Here is a 19930-nt window from a genome sequence, read left to right on the forward strand (position 1 = left end):
TATATATATATAAAATCTGACATCTATATATAATTATATATTATATATATCTGACATCTATATATAATATATATACGATTCTTACATCTACATTTTTTAATTTTTAAATTTTTTTCTTGTTTCTTTATATCACAAGATATCATGAAGCAACAGATCCACATAGTCTTATAATTAATAAGTTAGGTACTTTCTTCTAATACTCTTGGCAATAGAAAATACTAGATTAAAAAGAACTATGTCCCAGAATTTTCCAGGGTATGTGATTTTAAAATTGTCCTATTGTTCATCTATATTTTAGAGCTGGAGTCTTGCTCTGTCACCCAGTCTGGAGTGCAGTGCCATGATCATGGCTCACTGCAGCCTTGAACACCTGGCCTCAAGCGATCCTCCCACCTCCAGCCTCCTGAGTCGCTGGGATTACAGCTACCATGCCCAGTTCTACAAATACATTTTTGTTAGACTTAATGTTTTGATTTGAAATTCAGAAAGTAAGATGAAATAATTATATGAATCATTTCAAAAGAGGAAGTTCTCTTAATAATCATATAATATGGTGATAAAGAATTCAGGCTCTTTTATTTTTATTTATTTATTTATTTATTTGAGACAGAGTCTCGCACTGTCACCTGGGCTGGAGTGCAGTGGCGTGACCTTGGCTCACTGCAACCGCTGCCTCCTGGGTTCAAGCAATTCTCCTGCCTCAGCATCCTGAGTAGCTGGGATTACAGGCATCCGCCACCACACCTGGCTAATTTTTTTGTATTTTTAGTAGAGACAGGGTTTGACTATGTTGGCCAGGCTGGTCTGGAACTCCTGACCTCGTGATCCGCCCGCCTCAGCCTCCCAAAGTGCTGGGATCACAGGCATGAGCCACCGCACCCGGCCTATTTTTACTTTTTTGAGACAGAGTCTCAGTTACCCAGGCTGTAGTGCAGTCATGCAATCTCAGCTCACTGCAACCTCCACCTCCCAGGTCCAAGCAATTCTCCTGCCTCAGCCTTATGAGTAGCTGGGATTGCAGGCCCGTGCCACCACTCCTAGCTAATTTTTGTATTTTTAGTAGAGATTGGGTTTCATCATGTTGGCCAGCCTGTTCTCAAACTTCTGACCTCAAGTGATCCACCTGCCTTGGCCTTCCAAAGTGCTGAGATTATAGGTGTGAGCCACGGCGCCCAGCCAAATTAAGGCTGACTCTTAAAAAGCGCATATAAACACCATTCATTGCTTAAATAAAACTAGTTAACCATCCCCTCCCCCCCTTTTTTTTAAGACAGGGTCTTGCTCTGTCAACCAGGCTGGAGTACAGTGGTATGAACATGGCTCACTGCAGCCTTGACCTCCTGGACTCAAATCATCTTCTCTCCTCAGCCTCCCAAGGAGCTGGGACCACAGGTGCATGCCACCATGCCAGCTAATTTTGTTTGTTTTTTAGAGAGATGGGGTCTCGCTGTATCGCCCAGACTGGTCTTGAACTCCTGGGTTCATGCGATCCACTGACCTCAGCCTCCCAAAGTGCTAGGATTACAGGTGTGAACCACTGAGCCTGGCCAAGACTAGTTAACACTTACCAAACACTCACTCTGTGCCTGGTACTGTTTGGAGCACTTTACATATTTTACATTATTTAATCTTTGCAGAATACAAATAATTTAACTACTATTGTTACTCTCATTTTACAGATGAAATTGAGATAAGGAGAATTAAATAACTCTTCCTAGATCACACAGTTAATAAGTAGAAGAACCAACATTTAAGCACGGGTAGTTTGACTTCAGAGTCTGTGTTCTTAATCACTGGGTTCTTAATGGAAGACGTGGCATACAAAAAAAACAAAGAGCTAACCAGGAATAAAAGTGAAGAAATATATTTAAAGGAGTTTGACTTCATAAGAAATGTGAGACCTGAATATATGCCACATTCCTTCATTTAGAATGTTTTAAAAATTAAACACATATACACACAAAATTGAAAGTAATAATATGACAGGAAATATGAACAAAGAACATTAAGCAAACAGAAATTGACAATCAACAGAATACCCGCTTCGGTTCAGTAATGACGAGGAGAGCATGCAGGTTAATTTACAAAATACACTGAAGCCTCATTAGAGTTCTACCTCCAGGGTTTATGCTGCCACTACAGAGGAAACTAAATTATAGCTTTCCTTTCCAGTAATAAGTATTTCTCAACCAGGAGTTCTTCCTTTCTGAGGTATTCTGGGTATGTAAGTTGGATGGGGAGATGGAATACTTTTGGTTGTCACAACAACTGGGATAGCTACAGGCATTTAGTACCTGATGTATAGGGATGTTAAACATCCTGCAGTGTTCCACACAATGAAGAACTGACCTGTCCAATATGCCAACAGCACCCCTGATGAGAAACAATTTCGCGTTGAGGAAAGTATGTTATTTTAGGACTCTTATATTTTTACTTAGGGAATCAAAGAAAAAATTGAATATGTCACTGGCAGGGAGGAGGGGAGGAAATGGACAGTTGTAGGTCACAGGATAGGAAGTTGCAGATATATAGGATGAACAAGCATAGAGATCATACAATATGAGGTCTATAGTTAATAAGATTGGATTATATTGAAAATTTTTGCTAAAAGAGTATATTTTAGGTGCTCTTGTCACATACACAGAAAGGGGTAACTGTGAGATAATTGGAGATAATTGATACGTTAATTTACTTACCTACAGAAACCATTTCACTATGTATAACATACCAAAACATGCTATATACCTTAAATATACAGTTTTTTAAAAGGGAGAAAAAAAGAATATGTCACTGACAAACTTTTATGGCATTCAATAATTTAAAGCAAATATCAATTAAATAGCATTCCACTATGTTTGAGAACTCCTACTCTGTTTATTTACATTAAAACTTGTTTAAAGTAGAAATGTGATAAATATTTAAAAATATTTCCCATACCTCATACTTGATTAGGAAGTTATAGAGGGTCTCAACATCTTGATAATTACTGTTTGGGGCCAAAATCCTAAAAAATAAAATAAAAACAAAGGGGGGGAATAAATGATTTCAGAAAAAACCAATACCTTGAACTTTCTCCCAAAACATACCCATACCACAAGAGATAACTTGTTGTTTAATAAGCTTACAGGTTTATAATATTTTTAAAAATCAATTAAAAATTAAAAACCAGAAACTTAATTCAACAGAGGTCAACTTATTAAAATGTTTTTGCTTATTTAAATTCATGCTTATAACATCAGTTAATCAACAACTATAAGCATTCTTACATGTGAAGTTATAGTTCACATTTTAAGATACAATAATACAGACTTCTCAAAAAGTAGATAGAAATGTGAAGTGCATTTATACTTTATATCTTTTAAGCTCCAGACAAAGCTTGAGTATTTCCCACAGAAATGTTCAACCAGTCCAATCAGACAACTGATGAAACTATTAGCCACTTAAAAGATATCCTAATAAAAGATTCTGACTAAATTCAGATAACAGTGCTTGAACTATCAGCCTACAGCTCTATGAAAAATCAGTAGATTACTATAAATTGTGAAAATAACACTGATTTACAAAAAAATAACAAATGACAAAAACAGAAATAAAACAACTTTTTAAATTTATTTTTTCGAGACCAGGTCTCACTCTGTCACCCAGGCTGGAGTGCAGTGGTGTAATCACAGCTCAATGCAGCTTCAACCTCCTGGGCTCAAGCGATCCTTCCACCTCAGACTCCCAAGTAGCTGGGACTATGGGCAAGCACCACCAAGTCGGGCTAATATTTTAAAAAATTATTTTGGTAGAGATGAGGTCTCCCCATGTTGCCCAGGCTGGTCTCGAACGTCTGGACTCAAGGGATCCTCCCACTTCAGGCTCCCAAAGTTCTGGGATTACAGGTGTGAGCCACAGCACCCGGCCATAAAAATAATGAAGGGAAGAACATATTTTTCCTTCTAGTAGTAAAGTATTAATTCTCATTTTCTTATACTAAATATTTTTTCCATCCTTTCAGCATGAATACTGTTTTTCTTTTGGGAAAAAAAAACAAAAAAGTAAACCAGCCTGTCATTTTGATACAGTGTAGTGCCTCTGAGTACTGCCTGCCTCAGCTGTGTAAGTTTTGTCTAGCTGTGTGACCTTTGGTGAGTTACTTAACTTTTATGTGATTTATCTTCTTATCTGTTAAATTAGGATAACTGTCCCTACTTCATAGGGTTACTGCAAGAATTAAATTAATTACTATAAGAAAAGTCATTACAACAGCATATGAAATACAGCAAGTACCATACAGTATATGTCAATTATAACAGTGACAGTAACAACTATCATCATCATAAGATGCTCTTTGACTTATAATGCGGCTATACCCACATAAACCCATCGTAAATTGAAAACATCCTAAGTAGAAGTGCATTTTAACTTGTAATATTTTCAATTTATGATGTTTATCAGAAGATAACCCTAACCCCATGGTAAGTCAAGGATTATACTAAATGCTTTGCACCATCATAGAATTGAAAAATCCTAAAACAAACCATTATAAGTTGGAAACCATCTGTAGTTTCAAGCCATAAAATAAGTAAATATTGATATAACTAATGAGAAATCAAGCCACCTCAGTTAACTTTTAGATTCCTAATGGCTTTTAATTACAACACTGTCTCTGGGTCTTCACATCCTTGCCACTACTTGATTCTGTCAGACTTGATAATTAACTATTCTCAATAATCTTAATTACATCCTTAGACTATTTGGCCTTTATTACACTTGTGGGAGAGCTTTTATAAATAGTTTTTCGGGACATAGTCAAATTTTTAAAGGTCCCTTGGAGGGGGCACACATACAGAACATCTTTAAGAATATATAACAACCTCCATAAGAATACTATTTCATAGAAAAAGTTTTTCTCCCAACAAGTAATTTTAAAATACAAAAAAAAAAAAAAAAAGCCTCTTAACCCTCCAAAAAAGCCCTGAGGAATACTACATATGGAGAAGGGTCCATATATAATTTGCTTGGATAATACATATGGAGAAGGATCCATACATAATTTGCTTAAAACATGAAGACAAAGTTATCTAGGTAAGTTAAACCAATCCTTTGGAAAGGCAATGGGAAACAAACTAGTGTGTTCTAACTTGATAACCAAGTGAAAACAAACTAACAGGCCGGGTGCGGTGGCTCACACCTGTAATCCCAGCACTTTGGGAGGCCGAGGCAGGCGGATCACCTGAGGTCAGGAGTTTGAGACCAGCCTGGCTAACACGGTGAAACTCCCTCTCTACTAAAAATACAAAAAATTAGCCAGGCGTAGTGGTGGGCGCCTGTAATCCCAGCTACTCGGGAGGCTGAGGCAGGAGAATCGTGTGAACCCGGGAGGCGGAGCTTGCAGTGAGCCGAGATCGCGCCACTGCACTCCAGCCTGGGCAAAAGAGCAAGACTCTGTCTCAAAAGAAAAAAAAAGAAAAAGAAAAAAAGAAAGAAAACAAACTATCAGCCATGTGGAATATTTTATACCTATTCTTTTTTACAGCTTTAGAAATAATCTGAACTGTCCATAAAAGAGGGTGAGAAAATTAGATAAAACAAGATGTTCTATATTAAGAGGCTAGTAAGTTTAACATACTATATTACACTCCAGAGGATGAGACAAACTCTAGTGAATGTCCAACCCTCACAGTGTATTTGATGAGTAAATAAAAATGTAAAATATGTACTAAAGATGCCCAGATCAGAACAAGGGACCCTTTATTCTCTCATTCAACAACTATTTGAGACCTGGGCCCCTGTATACAACAGTGAACAATCCAGAGTAGCCCAAAGCCTCATGGTTCTAAAGAGGGCATGAAAGAAACAAATCCTGACCAGGCACAGGGAGATAATAAAGGACGAAAAATATCTCATTCTTGTCCATTTGGCCATCTCTTCCAATTTTTCAATGGCTACTTGTAAACAAATTAAGAAACACAGGAATTTTAAGTTTCTAAGAAAGAAGTAATTTGTTCTAAATGTAAATATTTAGTTATTTCACAAAATATCACAGAATTGTATTCTAATGAAGAAAGGTTTATTGGGATCTCATCTTCATTCACAGCTATATTACTTTTATAATCAGATAAAAACTATATATGTTACTTTTTAAAACGCAGATATACGTTATAGGATATATGATAAAATTTGTTATTTTGAAAGATGGTTGGAGGTAAACTGAGCCCAGAATGGACTGGACAACTTTATTAAAATGCAGTCAACTTGGGGTTCAATTTAGACTTCATTACATCCTATGAACTCTGAATATGAGAGAATGGAATGTGGCCTGGCACAAAAAAAATTGCAAACTTTTACTCACTAGAAATACAGCTTGTTGAAAATACGTAGAAAATAAAATAGAGAAAATGCCTTAGTAATTCCCCACACAAAAATTCTTGAGAGGTCAGCCTTCTCCAAAGTTTTTTCATTCTTTTTTTCTTGTACCAGTATGAAGACAAAAGGCTTTTTGAATGAAAGTCCTAAAACCACCCTTCAATAGCAACTCTCTAAAAGAATGGTGGAATCAAGAAATTAGCCCTTGGGAAAAATATTTTTTAGACAATGGCCATTTTTAAAATTTATAAATATATTCACATTTGTCCTTTAAAAAGAAATTCATAATAATTACAGTAAGTATATATTAAATGCATATTTGTTCAAATGCATATGAAGCTATGAAATATTAAAAAAAAAAAGACATGGTCCATTATCCTCAAGTGGTTTATAATCTTAAAATTTCACTCTTAAATTCTGGAATGGGTTTTGGGGAACAGATGTTGAAGCAGGATGTAATCTGCAGCTCACAGCTGGATATGCTCTGGTTTCCTTTATGACAGCATCAATAACAACACAAAATGACTTACTGAACACTTAAGTCTGACCCTGCTTTACATACACTATCTCCCTGAATTTAATTATGTAGCCCAGCTTTAACACCCTAAATTTGGTTTTGCGACCTTGATCAAGTTGCCTACTTTTCTGTATCTCAGCTCCTTACCTGTGAAATGGGGATAAAGTAGCGTTAACCTCATAAAGTTACCGTTCGAATTAAGTAATGCATCTACAGTGTTTAGCACAACATAGGGCACACAGTACATGCTCAATAAACATTAGCTGTTATATAATAACCACTTTTCAGATGTAGAAACCAAGGTCCAACGTTTTAAGATACTTGCCCAAGATTACACAGTGAGTGGTGGTAGTTATTCAAATCTCTTTGGGTTTGATTCTGGCACTCATACTTTTCCCACCAATAAAAGGAGAACCACCACCATCTTCTTGCCTTTAAATTACTTTACAAAATCAAATGAAATAAAGTCCATTTAAAACAGTTAAACTATTGCTTTTATATGTAAGCAAAAAAAAAAGCTGTCTTTTATCAAATGCTTCTGGCAAATTATTTCATGTATGTTCAAACACTAATGTAGTTGTTTTATCTTTATCAGAGCCACAAAGCAAGTTGGTTAGCAGAACTGACACTCACTAGCGGTCCTGACTCAGTCACATAGGCACTCTCAGTATTCTATTTATCCATGAACAATTAGCATTCATATTAATCTGAATTAAACAAATTTCATTTCTATATAACTCAATAGTAAATAAAAATTAATGTATTTATTTAAGAAAAAAAAAAAAAAAGACCATGCCACTGAAGGTTTAAAAAAAAAATTTTCCCCCAAATGCCAGTCAAAGGAAGCAGTGGGAGTGGAGAAGGAACAAAGAAATCTGTAACTGGTTGTGATAAACCGCCACTCAAGTTTTTAAGAGACAAAAGAGAATAATCTGACTAAAATTTTTAAGTGATGCATTAAAATGGACTAAATTTTCAATTTGAATTTTAAAAATTCAAATAAAACTTAACTCCTATTTAGGAAAAATAAAGTTGCAGATTCAGGAACAAGGAAAGAAATCTAAAATATTCCAGTTTAATATTTAATTCTAAGGCCGGGTGCGGTGGCTCACGCCTGTAATCCCAGCAGTTTGGGAGGCCAAGGCGGGCAGATCACCAGGTCAGGAGATCGAGACCATCCTGGCTAACATGGTGAAACCCCGTCTCTACTAAAAATACAAAAAAATTAGCCGGGCGTGGTGGTGGGTGCCTGTAGTCCCAGCTACTCGGGAGGCTGAGGCAGGAGAATGGCGTGAACCCAGGAGGCGGAGCTTGCAGTGAGCAGAGATGGCGCCACTGCACTCCAGCCTAGGCGACTGAGCGAGACTAAGTCTCAGAAAAAAAAATAAAATTTAATTCTAGAAATTAAAAAAACTGAAATGTTCTTGGATATTTATAAATAATGACTTACAACCCACAGAACTGAATAAATTGTGGTCCCTTCTGGCAAGACAATGTTTTATATTAATATAATATTTAAAATAGTTTTAGAGAGTGTGAAAAAAAGTTTTAAAAGGAATTGCAAGAAGTGGAAATGTTTATAATATTATATTAAAAATTCACTTTTATATTCTCTGTAGCTAATAAATGAGTCAAGGTTTAAATATTATGAACCACTTACATTGTTATTGAGGATAACAAAATCATTTATTGAGCATCCACTAAGTACAAAGGACTGAATAAACGCTATCTCCTTTAATCTCTATAGCTTAGTAAAGCAACTGTTTTAACTCCATATTAGGAAACAAACACAAAAAAGGCTAATTAACCTATCTAGGTAACAAAGCTGGTGAATGGACAGAAGCAGAATTCAACTTCAGACCACTCTGGAGGCTCAAAGCTCTGTTCTTCTCATTTTAATACAGTGACATGCCTGAACAATATTATCAAATTGGATTTTGCTGATGATGAGTTTAAGTTATGTTACTGATAAACTCGGTGAAAATTTATCAAATCCACAATGAGGAAACACTAAGGAAAAAAAGTCTTGGATCTTAGAGCACTTTTGCGGGGGGGATTATTTATTACAAGTAAAACCAAAATTATGCATTTTCTATAGTTAATTTGGAAAATCAGCTATGCAAATGAGAGCTAGCCATCGGTCCTAGATTTTGAAAAAAAATGCCATATATAGTTAAAATGGTGAAAGAACAATTAAACAATTTAAGCAAAATTAATTGTTAAAATTTTATGTTCCTATTTTCCCTTCAGAGATGAAAATTTACAAGCTCATTACACTAAATACATATAGGTTGACTATACTAATTACATATAAGTATTAAACATAAAAGCTTTTGATAAGTTTGGACAAAGTTCAGAATTAAAATTTGATCTATTCAGAATACTAGATATCTTTTATTTTTTAAGTTGGTGGTGGGAATAGGAAGAGTTTATAGGTAATTTTAATGGCTATATTTCAGATTTAACTTAAAGCAATTCTAGAGTAGGAAAATATAATTTTGATAGTTAAAAGAATAGATTATATGTCTTACATGTTTGTTAGACATAAACATACATACAATTAGAATATACTAATAAATACTACAAGTTTCTGTTATTTTTGCAGAAGGATTAAAACACAATATACATCATAAAATTTTCAACTAATCCTGTCTTTTATCTTGGGTCACCAGCCTACTCCTCTCCTGTATTTTCTTCATTAGCATTGAAACATAATAATATAATGGTTGTGATCACAGTCTCTCTGGAGTCAGCCAGCCAGAGTTCAAATCAGAGGTTTACCACTTTCCAGCTAAGTGATATCAGATAACTTATTTTACCTCTCTATGCTTAGTTTCTCATTTGTAAAACAGGGACAACAATAGTACTTATGTCACAGGCATATTAAGATGATTAAATGAGTTAACATAGGTAACATACTTGGAACAATTCTTGGCTCAATAAAATATTAGCTACTACTATTATTATTATTCTATTTCTTATCTTTGAAAACACCACAAATTATCATGTAGCTTGTCAACTAGGAACCAAATGAACATTCAATTCAAGCTGTCTGGGGACTTGTTCTCTTCTCATAAGGCATCTCCAGCAGTGAACTTTTATGTCATCCATATGAACAGTAATGGTCTTCTCTCCTTAGTCCTGATATTGACAATAAACATTAATAGGAGAAATCAAGAAAAGTGAAAGGCAAAAGATGTCTACTATATACTTAACCACATTTTCATCCCTATTGATTACTGTAAATAAGGTTAAAAAAAAAAAGAGCCAAATGTGAACAAAACCATGATTGCTTTCAGTAGAGAACCCAGTCTGTAAAATATTTTCTGGACAGGAGGGAACATAGGGACTATGCCCTACCCACTGGCTACCAACTAAACGAGGAGAGACCGTTTCACATTACCAGAATCCAGGAGCACACCCAGAAGTAAAAGCTGATATTCTGATAATCAGCTGCAGCCATATTACTGAAATTTGCTTAGTTGTGATACTGGCTGTTGTTATGGACTGAAGTGTGTTCCTCCAATATCGATATGTTGAAGCCCTTACCTCCAGTACCCCAGGATATGGATACATTTGGAGATAACGGCTTTACAGAGGTAATTTAGAGTAAATGAAGCCATTGGCATGGGCCCTAATACAATCTTCTGCCAGGGTAAAAGATGTAAAATTCTAGCTCCAGTTTCATCTTTATGTGACTTTGGGTCAATCTATGGGAACTGAAATCAATGCCACAATTTATTGTTAGAAAAGTCATGAGAAGTGGACTGGAAATATCTGGAAATCACTGATTGATGAAAAGACAGCTTGTGTTATCAAAAATCCATCTCGTTAATTAGGTTTACTGTTCAGTTGAAACCACCTTCAAAAAATTTTAAAACTCTGTCTACAAAACAGCATATTCTTATCTTAGCTAGTGAGTCCCTATAGATAAGGTGTTTTCAAGCCTCTTCTGTGATATACTAGGCAAGCAATGGATGGATCCTCATTCATGATTAAAGAGACATTTTTGGCAAAGTGATCTGAGAAGAGTTGGTAAAGTTAGGCCGGGGGACCATGGGATCCTAACTTTATTATTTAAGAAATTCTGAAAAACACCAGCCACAATGCACCCCAAGAGTTCATCACAACACTCTGAGTTTCTTCAAATCCAGCACTTTTTTTTTTTTGTTACTGGGTATTGGCTGTTATGGGACGAACTGTGTTCTCCAAAAATGTGTATGTTGAAGCCCTAACCTCCAGTACCCCAGAATGTGGATATATTAGAAGATAAGGGCTTTAAAGAGGTAATTTAGAGTAAATGAAGCCATTGGCATGGGCCCTAATACAATCTGAATAGTGTCCTAATAAGAAGAGAAAATTTGGGGCTGGCACCTTGGCTCATGCCTGTAATGCCAGCACTTTGGAAGGCTGAGGTGGGTGAATCGCTTGAGCCCAGGAGTTCCAGACCAGCCTGGGCAACATGGTGAAACCCCGTCTCTACAAAAAATACAAAAATCACCCAGGCGTGATGGCACACGCCTGTATTCCCAGCTACTCAGGAGGCTGAGGTAGGAGAATCACCTGAGCTTGGGGAGGTTGAGGCTGCAGTGAGCCGAGATCAGGCCACTGCACTCCAGCCTGGGCACAGAGAGTGAAACCCTCTCTCAAAAAAAAAAAAAAAAAAGAGAGAAAATTTGGACAAAGTGACACCAAGGATATATGTGCACAGAACAATCATGTGAAGAGTCAGCCAAGCACAAGCTAAGGAGAGAGGCCTCAGAGGAAACCAACCCTGCCAGCACCTTGATCCTGGACTTCAGTTTCTAGAACTATAAGAAAATAAAACATCTGTTGTTTAAGCCACTCAGTCTGTGGTATTTTGTTATGGTGGCTCTAGCTAACTAACATTCAGCTGCCATCCACAGATACTGGTGGCCCAGCTTTGGGGAGCCATGTACCTCATGATTAGAAGCAAGATGGAACATTCTCCAGAATATGGGAATGATGTGGAATTCACTGAGTAGTTAGTTGTTAAATACTTTCTTTGCTTTGCCTTCTAGCATTATGCTTCCTTGGATGATAATCTTAGTACTTGGGATGCTGGTACTGCTGGAGGCCAGTTCTATGATCAGGGTTAACAATGTACTAAAGGGAGCCAGTAACAAGTATGACAAACGGGTTCATTTTTCTACTTAGTGAGGCTCCTGTGAGGTTCAAACAGGTCCTCAATGAATCCTGTGCCCTCTATGAAACCAGATACTGCCAGCTAAATCTACACAATACCTAACGATTCTCCAAATACTTTATGAATGTTCTTCTCTAACTGATTAATCCTACCTCATTATCAGGTATCTACTATTTTTCCACTGTAATATGACAAATAGGATCACTCTCGTTAACAAGGAAGGAGCAACTGAAGAGCTGAGAGTAAAAGAAACAAAAGATCATATCCTCCCACCATTTATTCATACTGCCATTAAGATCTCAATATACCCAATCAGGGCTGAGACACAAGCCTGTTACTGCCTCATTACAAGCATACCTCACTAGATGCAGAGACTTTTGACAATAGATGAACAACATTAAAGAAATGTTCTATTTAGAAGAACCTCGAGGAAAACAATTTTGAAGCATAAGAAAAATCCTTTTATTATACACATTTAATTGATCAACTTTGAAAGTGCACAGTTTTGTATATTAGACTTTTAATAAAAACAGGACAAACCAAATCACGACATACTACCCCAAAACCCATTAGGATGACTACTATTAAAAAAAAAAAAAGGCAGAAAATCACAGGCGTTGGTGAGGATGTGGAGAAATTGGAACCCTTGTGCACTCTTGTTGGGAATTAAAATGTACAGCCAGCTGTGATGAAAAACAGTATGGCAGTTCCTCACAATATTAAAAATAGGATTACCATATGGTCCAGTGTACTTCTCGCTATACATCTAAAAAATTAAAAGCAAGGACTCAAATAGGTATTTGTTCATCCATGTTCACAGCAGCATTATTCACAATAGCCAAGGGATGGAAGCAAACTAAGGGTCCACTGATGCATGAATGGGGAAAAATGTGGTATACTCATATAATGGAATATATTAAGCTTTAAAAAGGAAGGAAATTCTGACACATGCCACAACATAGATGAATATTCAAAACATTACACTAAGTGAAATAAGCCAGTCACAAAAGACAAAGAGTGTATGATTTTACTCATATTAGGTACCTAGTCAAATTCAGCTGGTTGCCAAGCGCTGAAGGGGATGGAAAACTGGGGAGTTAATATAATGGGTACAGAGTTTCAGTTTTACGAGATGAAAGGAATTCTGTGGATAGACAGTGGTGATGGTAGCACAAGAGCAGGAATGTTCTCAATGCCACTAAACGATATACTTAAAAATGGTTAAGAAGATAAACTAAGTTATATGCATTTTACCACAATTAAAAATTTTAAATATTAAAATCTTTTTAAGGAGGGAAAACCTTGATCAAAAAAATAAGGAGGTTTTTGAGGAACCAAAGACTTTGTAGAATTACTGTGGGGAAAGAGTCAAGAAAAATTTCATGAGTCATTATTACAGAATCACTTTTGCTCTGGTATTTATATTATTATGAATGGTTTTATCTTTTCATGTACAATCTAAGAAACATTTATACTACTGACTTGACCCTTTGTTTTTCCAAGGAAGTCTAATACACATATTCATAAACACAACCCTTTCACCTGACCTTGTGATCTCCTCTAGCTACAATTACGTTCTTTTGCTATTTCTACTTCCTCACCTCCAAGTCACTCCTTGGCCTACTATCTAACATTTGCCCCAACATTCTCATGAAACTGCCACCGCCAAATTCACCAATGACTTCTGTGTTTTTCAATCTAATGGACACTTTTAAACCATATCTTATTTGGCCTCTCAGTAGTAGCATGATGCTGTTAAAGATTCATTTTCTTTTGGAACTCATTCCTTCCTTGACATTTGTGATGCTAGTCTCATGAACTTTTCCTTCTGCTCCTCCTCTTCAATCCTCATTTACAGTTCTGTAGTATTAAACTGGACTAATTTATCTACACTGCACAGCCATCGACCAGTAAAATAACAGCACAAGTACTCTAGCACCATTTAAAGATAAATGTCATGGGTTCTCTCATCCTGTGCCTACCCTTATCCTTTGTTCTCCAATCCTTTCCAGTGTCTTCTAGACTCCTTCCTGGTTTTTACCTCAAATTTCTGGCATCACAGTTGCCCCTTGGGCTTAAGGATGATTTCCCTTATCTCTTTGGTACTACCTAAGCCATCATGTGCACTCATGCTCTAAAATAAATAACCATTGTTTTCCTTTCCCATCCTAAGCTTAAAAATAACAAGTATGCTTTGTGAGTTCCAAGGCATTTCTAAAGTACTCACCCATGCCTCTTGCTATATAACAGATTAGATTAATACCCACCCTAAGAGATGGTTTGCAAATGTACTGCTGATAGAACCTTAGTGACCATCCAGTTCTAATCAAGGTCATCAGGGTATCTCTTTAGGGAAATATGAATGTAATGTAAGTACTACAAATAACCTTGAAATCTATCCAATTGTGTTTCAGTATTTTTAGATAACTTTATTAAGTTGACATAATTGACAAGAAGTAAGTGGTCTAAATAGAAAAAGGGATTCAAGAACAAGAATTTCCCTATATAGGGAAAAGTCTGCCCTATTTGACAAATAAAGCTTTAGAGTAGAAAAGAGAGTACTTTAGCTTGAGGTCAATGTCCCCAGGAGTCAGCAAGAAAACTTTGACAGTAATCTAGTTTGCACTGTAAACTTCCCTCTAGGAGTCACTCAATTTATAAATATTTTGATTCAGTTGACAGTTACTGATCTCAACATAAAAGTAAGTGGGCATTCTGACGTACCAGCCTCATTTTGTTCAAATCTGATTATTGTGAATCTAAGTTCTCAGTAAACTGGTAAAATAAAATTCCTAAACTTGCAAATCTGGGGACTAAACTCTGTACCTATGACTATGCAGTTATGGTATGAAGATTCAAATGACCACATAGTTTCTTCCTCTCTATTTATTCCTGCACCTATTGATTGCTGATCGTATGTTAACTCCTATGTGAGATGGGAATATATCAAAAAGCAAAATAGTTCTTTCCATTAAAGAGCTTCCAGGCTAGTCTGTCTTTAAAACAGGTAACATAAACAAGAAAAAGGCAGCACATGAAATTGATTAATATTGGCTGACTTTGAGGAGGAGAACAGGCAGTTGAGGTAAAAAGGGTGAAAAGAAAAATTTTCACCTTTCATTTTAAAGTAACATAAAGGTATTATGTACATTTTAAGTGATCAAAAAATTTTAATTAGGAAGAGATTTAGTGAATCAGAAAATAAGTCTGAGGAAATTATTCAGAATGCAACATCAAAGAATAAAAGAGATGGAAAAAATAAAATAACAGTCAAGAGATATGGCTGATAGAATCAGGAGAGCCTATTCCATATAAGAGAATTAAGGAGAATGGGAGAGAGGTACTATCTGGAGAGGTGAGGAGTGAGAATTTCCAGAACTGAAGATATGTCTTCAGACTGAAAAAAGCATACCATATCTCAAGAGAGATAAGCAAAACAAAATCCATACCCAGATATATTGTGATAGAATTGTAAACATAAAAGATACAGAGAAAAATCTTGAAAGCATTCAGGAGAAAAAAAGGCATTAGCTACCAAAAAAAGCAATACGCTGACAGGAGATTTCCCATTTCCAAGAGGACAGAAGATAATAAAATTATATTTTCAAACTACTTAGGGAAAATAATAGTCAATCTACAATCCATAGCCAGCAAAATTATCAATTAAGAATGAAAGCAAAATAAAAACACATCAGTGAGAATATTTACCATTAACAGATCTTCACTGAAAGAACTACTAAAATTTTGCTTCATTAAATAGGAACCTGAATCCCAGAAAATGAGTAAAATGAAGGAAGCAATGGAAATTTTTAAAAAACTAATAAAGCATGACAAATAAGCATGATAAAGCTAAACACAACAAAAACTATTTTATATAGTAACAAATAATTTGGGGTGGTGATTTAAAACAGCATGGAACATTATATAATGTTAGAAAATAAGGACAGGAAAGATGAGAGGATGGAGATCAGAACTCAAAGTGTTCTGAGATCCTTGCTATATTCAGGATCTGAATAATACTGACATTTTAGACTTTATAAATGAAGCACACATTTATTACATTAAGAATAACAATAATAATGAAATAGAAATAAAAGGTACAACCTCCAAACTAGTAGAGGGATAAAAAGGAGAATCAGAAAAACTAACAACAGTATATCTTGCCCAATCCAATAAAAGGCAAAAAGAACAAAGAAAAAGTATGATAAAGAGGAAAGACAGGCTGCTCCAAGTGTAGTGGTGCTTACAACTAATTGACCACAACCAGTTACAACAGATTTCTTTGTTCTTTCTCCTCTCCCACTGCTTCACTTGACTGGACTTAAAAAAAATAAAATAATAAAATAAAAACAAGAGGAAAGATTTTTAAAATGGTAGAAATTAGTCCAAATACAATACACCAATAATCACAATAAAAAATATATAAATTGTTTTACTTATCAAACAAAAGACAAATTGTCAGATTGGATAGATAAAATCTAGCTAAAGAAAATAATGACTCCAAATGGTTGATGATAAAGCAAAGAAAAAATACTAGTAACAACAAAAAGCTGGTCTAGCAGTACTAATATATGACAAAACAAACTTTAAGACAGAAAGTCTCACTAGCAATACAGAAGATCAATTCACCAGAAAGAGATAACCTCAAAATATGCAAAGCAAAAATTGGCAGCATTACAATAAGAAATTGAAAATCCCACAATTACAGTAGGAAATTTTTAACATAAATCATAAAACTAATCAAAGACAAAACTCAGCAAGTATATAATAACATGGACAACACAAAATCTATTTTTTTCTTTGGGCTAAAGTGAAGCAGTGGGAGTGGAGAAGGAACAAAAGAATCTGTACTGTCTGTGATCAATTAGTTGTAAACACCACTGCACTCAGACCAGCCTGAACAAATTTGATCTAATAGACACATTTAGAATTGATGTAGCTTTATAAAAAATAAAAGGAAAAAAACAGAAAGAAGTTAGGTGGCACCAGTTCAGGATGTTGTGGGTTTATTTATTTATTCTTTTTAGGTTTTCTTGGAGTCTGTGATATTTGCATCTTGCAAATTCAAACCACATATGCTCTTTAATAAAAACTTTTCCATGCACACCGTTAGGAACAGCATCATTAAATCACTGACTTCTAAAGCCATAAAAGGATGATTTTTTAGTTTCAAGAATTTAGATTTACTAGAGATAGCCTATATTTAAGTATATCAACCATGTCAAACAAAGAAAAATATTTCCAGGCCAGGCACAGTGGCTCATGCCTGTAATCCCAGCACTTTGGGAGGCCGAGGAGGGCAGATAACCTGAGGTCAGGAGTTTGAGACCTGCCTGGCCAACATGGCAAAACCCCGTTTCTACTAAAAATACAAAAGTTAGCTGGGCATGGTGGTGCATGCCTGTAGTCCCAGCTACTTGAGAGGCTGAGAAAGAATAATCACTTGAACCCGGGAGGCGGAGGTTGCAGTGAGCCAAGATTGCACCACTGCACTCCAGCATGGGCGACAGAGTAAGACTCCATCTCAAAAAATTAAATTAAATTAAATTAAAATTAAATTAATTATGAGTTTAGTTTTAGACATTTGGAGTCTACGCTGAAAATTCACAACTGAACCAAGTAATGGGCACGAAGGAGTTGGGATCAGCTCACAAAGGGAGAGTGGAGTATAGAGAGAGGAAGAGGAGTGGTAGGCTACATCTGGAGATACACGTAGGAAATGTTCCAAAATTTTCTTCACTTAGCAGTGTAAGAACTATTCAATATTTACCATTAACAGGAATGGCAGGAAAACACAGTCTAAAGATGAAGACAATAGCGTTACTGTAAAACCTTTTATTGAGACTCAGAAAGAGCTAAAGTGCCTCTTAGAATCATTCAGATACACAAAAGGCCCTTTAAGGGTCTTAAGAATGTGTGCCTCTCACATTCTTATGGTGACAGCTACTAGGGAGGCTGAGGTGGGAAGATCACTTTGGCCTAAGAGTTCGAGGCTGCAGTGAGCTATGATCACATAACTGCAACCCACAGCCTGGATGACAGAGTGAGACACCAGTCTTTAAAAATAAATAAAATAAAATCATAAAAGCATTGTCCATACAGGTTCAAAGGGAGCCCAAGGTGAGAGAGTAGTTTATCTCAAAGAGATTTGTGGTTGTGACTTTTGTCTAACACAGTGAATCCCAATAAAGATTCATAGAAAACAAATAGCTTTATAGGATTGCTCTGGTAAAAGTACTACCACTTGGAATAAAAGAGAAGTAATACAAAATGAAAAAGGTCTTTAGAATCCCTACCTTTTACAGGAAGGACACAGCTTGAGGAGGCTCCTCAATTGCACCTTCCTTTTCTTACGGAAAAGTAAATCAGAAGCCAAAACCAACAGCCCAGAGAGCAGAGTCAACAACAGTGGTGAATAATTCCCAGGCAGTCAGGCTGAGCCCTTATCAAGTACTAGCAACACGTGCATGGCTGGATTTTAGAATTGCTAGTGACTTCCTGTGTTCTCCCCTTTTGGAATACGAATGTTGAGAGTATTTATAAACTATGGAGTGGGTGGTGGGGGATCAGTTTGTCTCTTTAGTTCACAGTACTTCCCATCTAGAGGAATGGTAGGTACTCAAGGAGCTCTGCTGAAGGAGCCACACCCAAGGAGCCTTGCCTCAACCACACCTGGACCTGATTCAAATAATGAGATTCTGGACTTTAACCTAATCCTATAAAGGGATAAAACTTGGGGATGCACAGGTCTTGTAAGTTGGAGGGATGTAAACTGCTGTGACCAGAGGGCAGATGGCCACACGAGATCTCTCATCCCACATGTTCTTCTTACAGGGTAACACTGGCATTCCTATCAACAGGCAGGACCCTCAACCTAGGCAGGTCTGTGACTGTAGGGGAAATGACACTATATGATTTCTGAGGCAATGCCATAACAGGCAACATAGCTTCCACCTCATATTGTGGGACACTCTTGGAAACCAGCCTGCAGCCTGTGACAAAGCTCAGGCTACATGAAGATGCCACATATTGGCATTTCACTTGAGAGGCAGCATCAGCCAGCCTTAGAGGTATCTCCAGACACTATCTGAATGCAGCTACACAAGAAATCTCAAGTGAGAATTTCCAAGATGAGTCTAGTCAACTCCCAAAACATTACAAAAAACAAATAATTGGTTGTTACTGTTTTAAGCCAATAAGTTTTGGGGTGATTTGTTATACAGCAATAGATACCAGAACATGAGAGTAAAGGTAAGGGGAATCAACCATCAGCTAGATAAACCACATGGTATGCAATTTCTTTTCAGCTAATCTTTTGATTGGTTTAGCATAAAAAACTGCTGAACTGCTTTTGTCTGTTTTTTTTTTTTTGGCTTAGTCATATCTTCATTAGCTTTTTAGCAAAGGTTGCTTTTAGTGAAAGTTCTACTGCATGTAGTTAAATGAAGGATATTTTCCATATCTCAGCATGAAGAGAGAAGAGAGATCAGTATCTCCACTGATGGTAGACAGATATGACAGTGACAGCAGGAACCATCACCCCAGAACCAATGAAAGACACAGACCAGAGGTGGAGTGTAGAAATTCATAAGGAATAAATAGAGTGTGTAAACAATGGTTCCTCCCCAGGTGAATCATTCCAGTACAGAAGTTTCTAAGTTGAATAATTAACATACTAAATTTCTGAACATGGACTTCTATTTAGAATGACTTTCAATATAAAGTAGAAAATGCATGATATGAAAAATATGTTGTCCTGGATCATAAAATCCTATCCCTGCAACTTCTCTGAAAATCCATGTATTTATGAAAAAAATAATTACTGTTTAATTGTATTGAAAGTAAGTTTTCTTTGTTTTGTGTGAGAACACTGTTGTTTGCATATAAGTCCCTAA

At 36.2% G+C, this 19930-nt stretch overlaps 1 protein-coding gene across 7 annotated transcripts in view; it reads right to left on the minus strand.

Annotated features, from left to right (window-relative positions):
* SWT1 (SWT1 RNA endoribonuclease homolog) overlaps nt 1-19930 on the minus strand; it is a 141460-nt gene that overhangs the window by 30076 nt on the left and 91454 nt on the right. For all 7 annotated transcript variants that reach the window (XR_009210684.1, XM_032137263.2, XM_032137262.2 and 4 more), the window contains one exon: nt 2938-3004. Coding sequence is in view for 6 of the 7 variants with exons in the window: in XM_032137263.2 (XP_031993154.1) it covers nt 2938-3004 (67 nt within the window). In the remaining variant the exon portion in view is untranslated. The remainder of the gene's footprint in view (nt 1-2937; nt 3005-19930) is intronic.

This window comes from Hylobates moloch, unplaced genomic scaffold (assembly GCF_009828535.3).
Source record: "Hylobates moloch isolate HMO894 unplaced genomic scaffold, HMol_V3 SCAFFOLD_18, whole genome shotgun sequence".
In the NCBI taxonomy this organism is placed as follows: Eukaryota; Metazoa; Chordata; class Mammalia; order Primates; family Hylobatidae; genus Hylobates; species Hylobates moloch.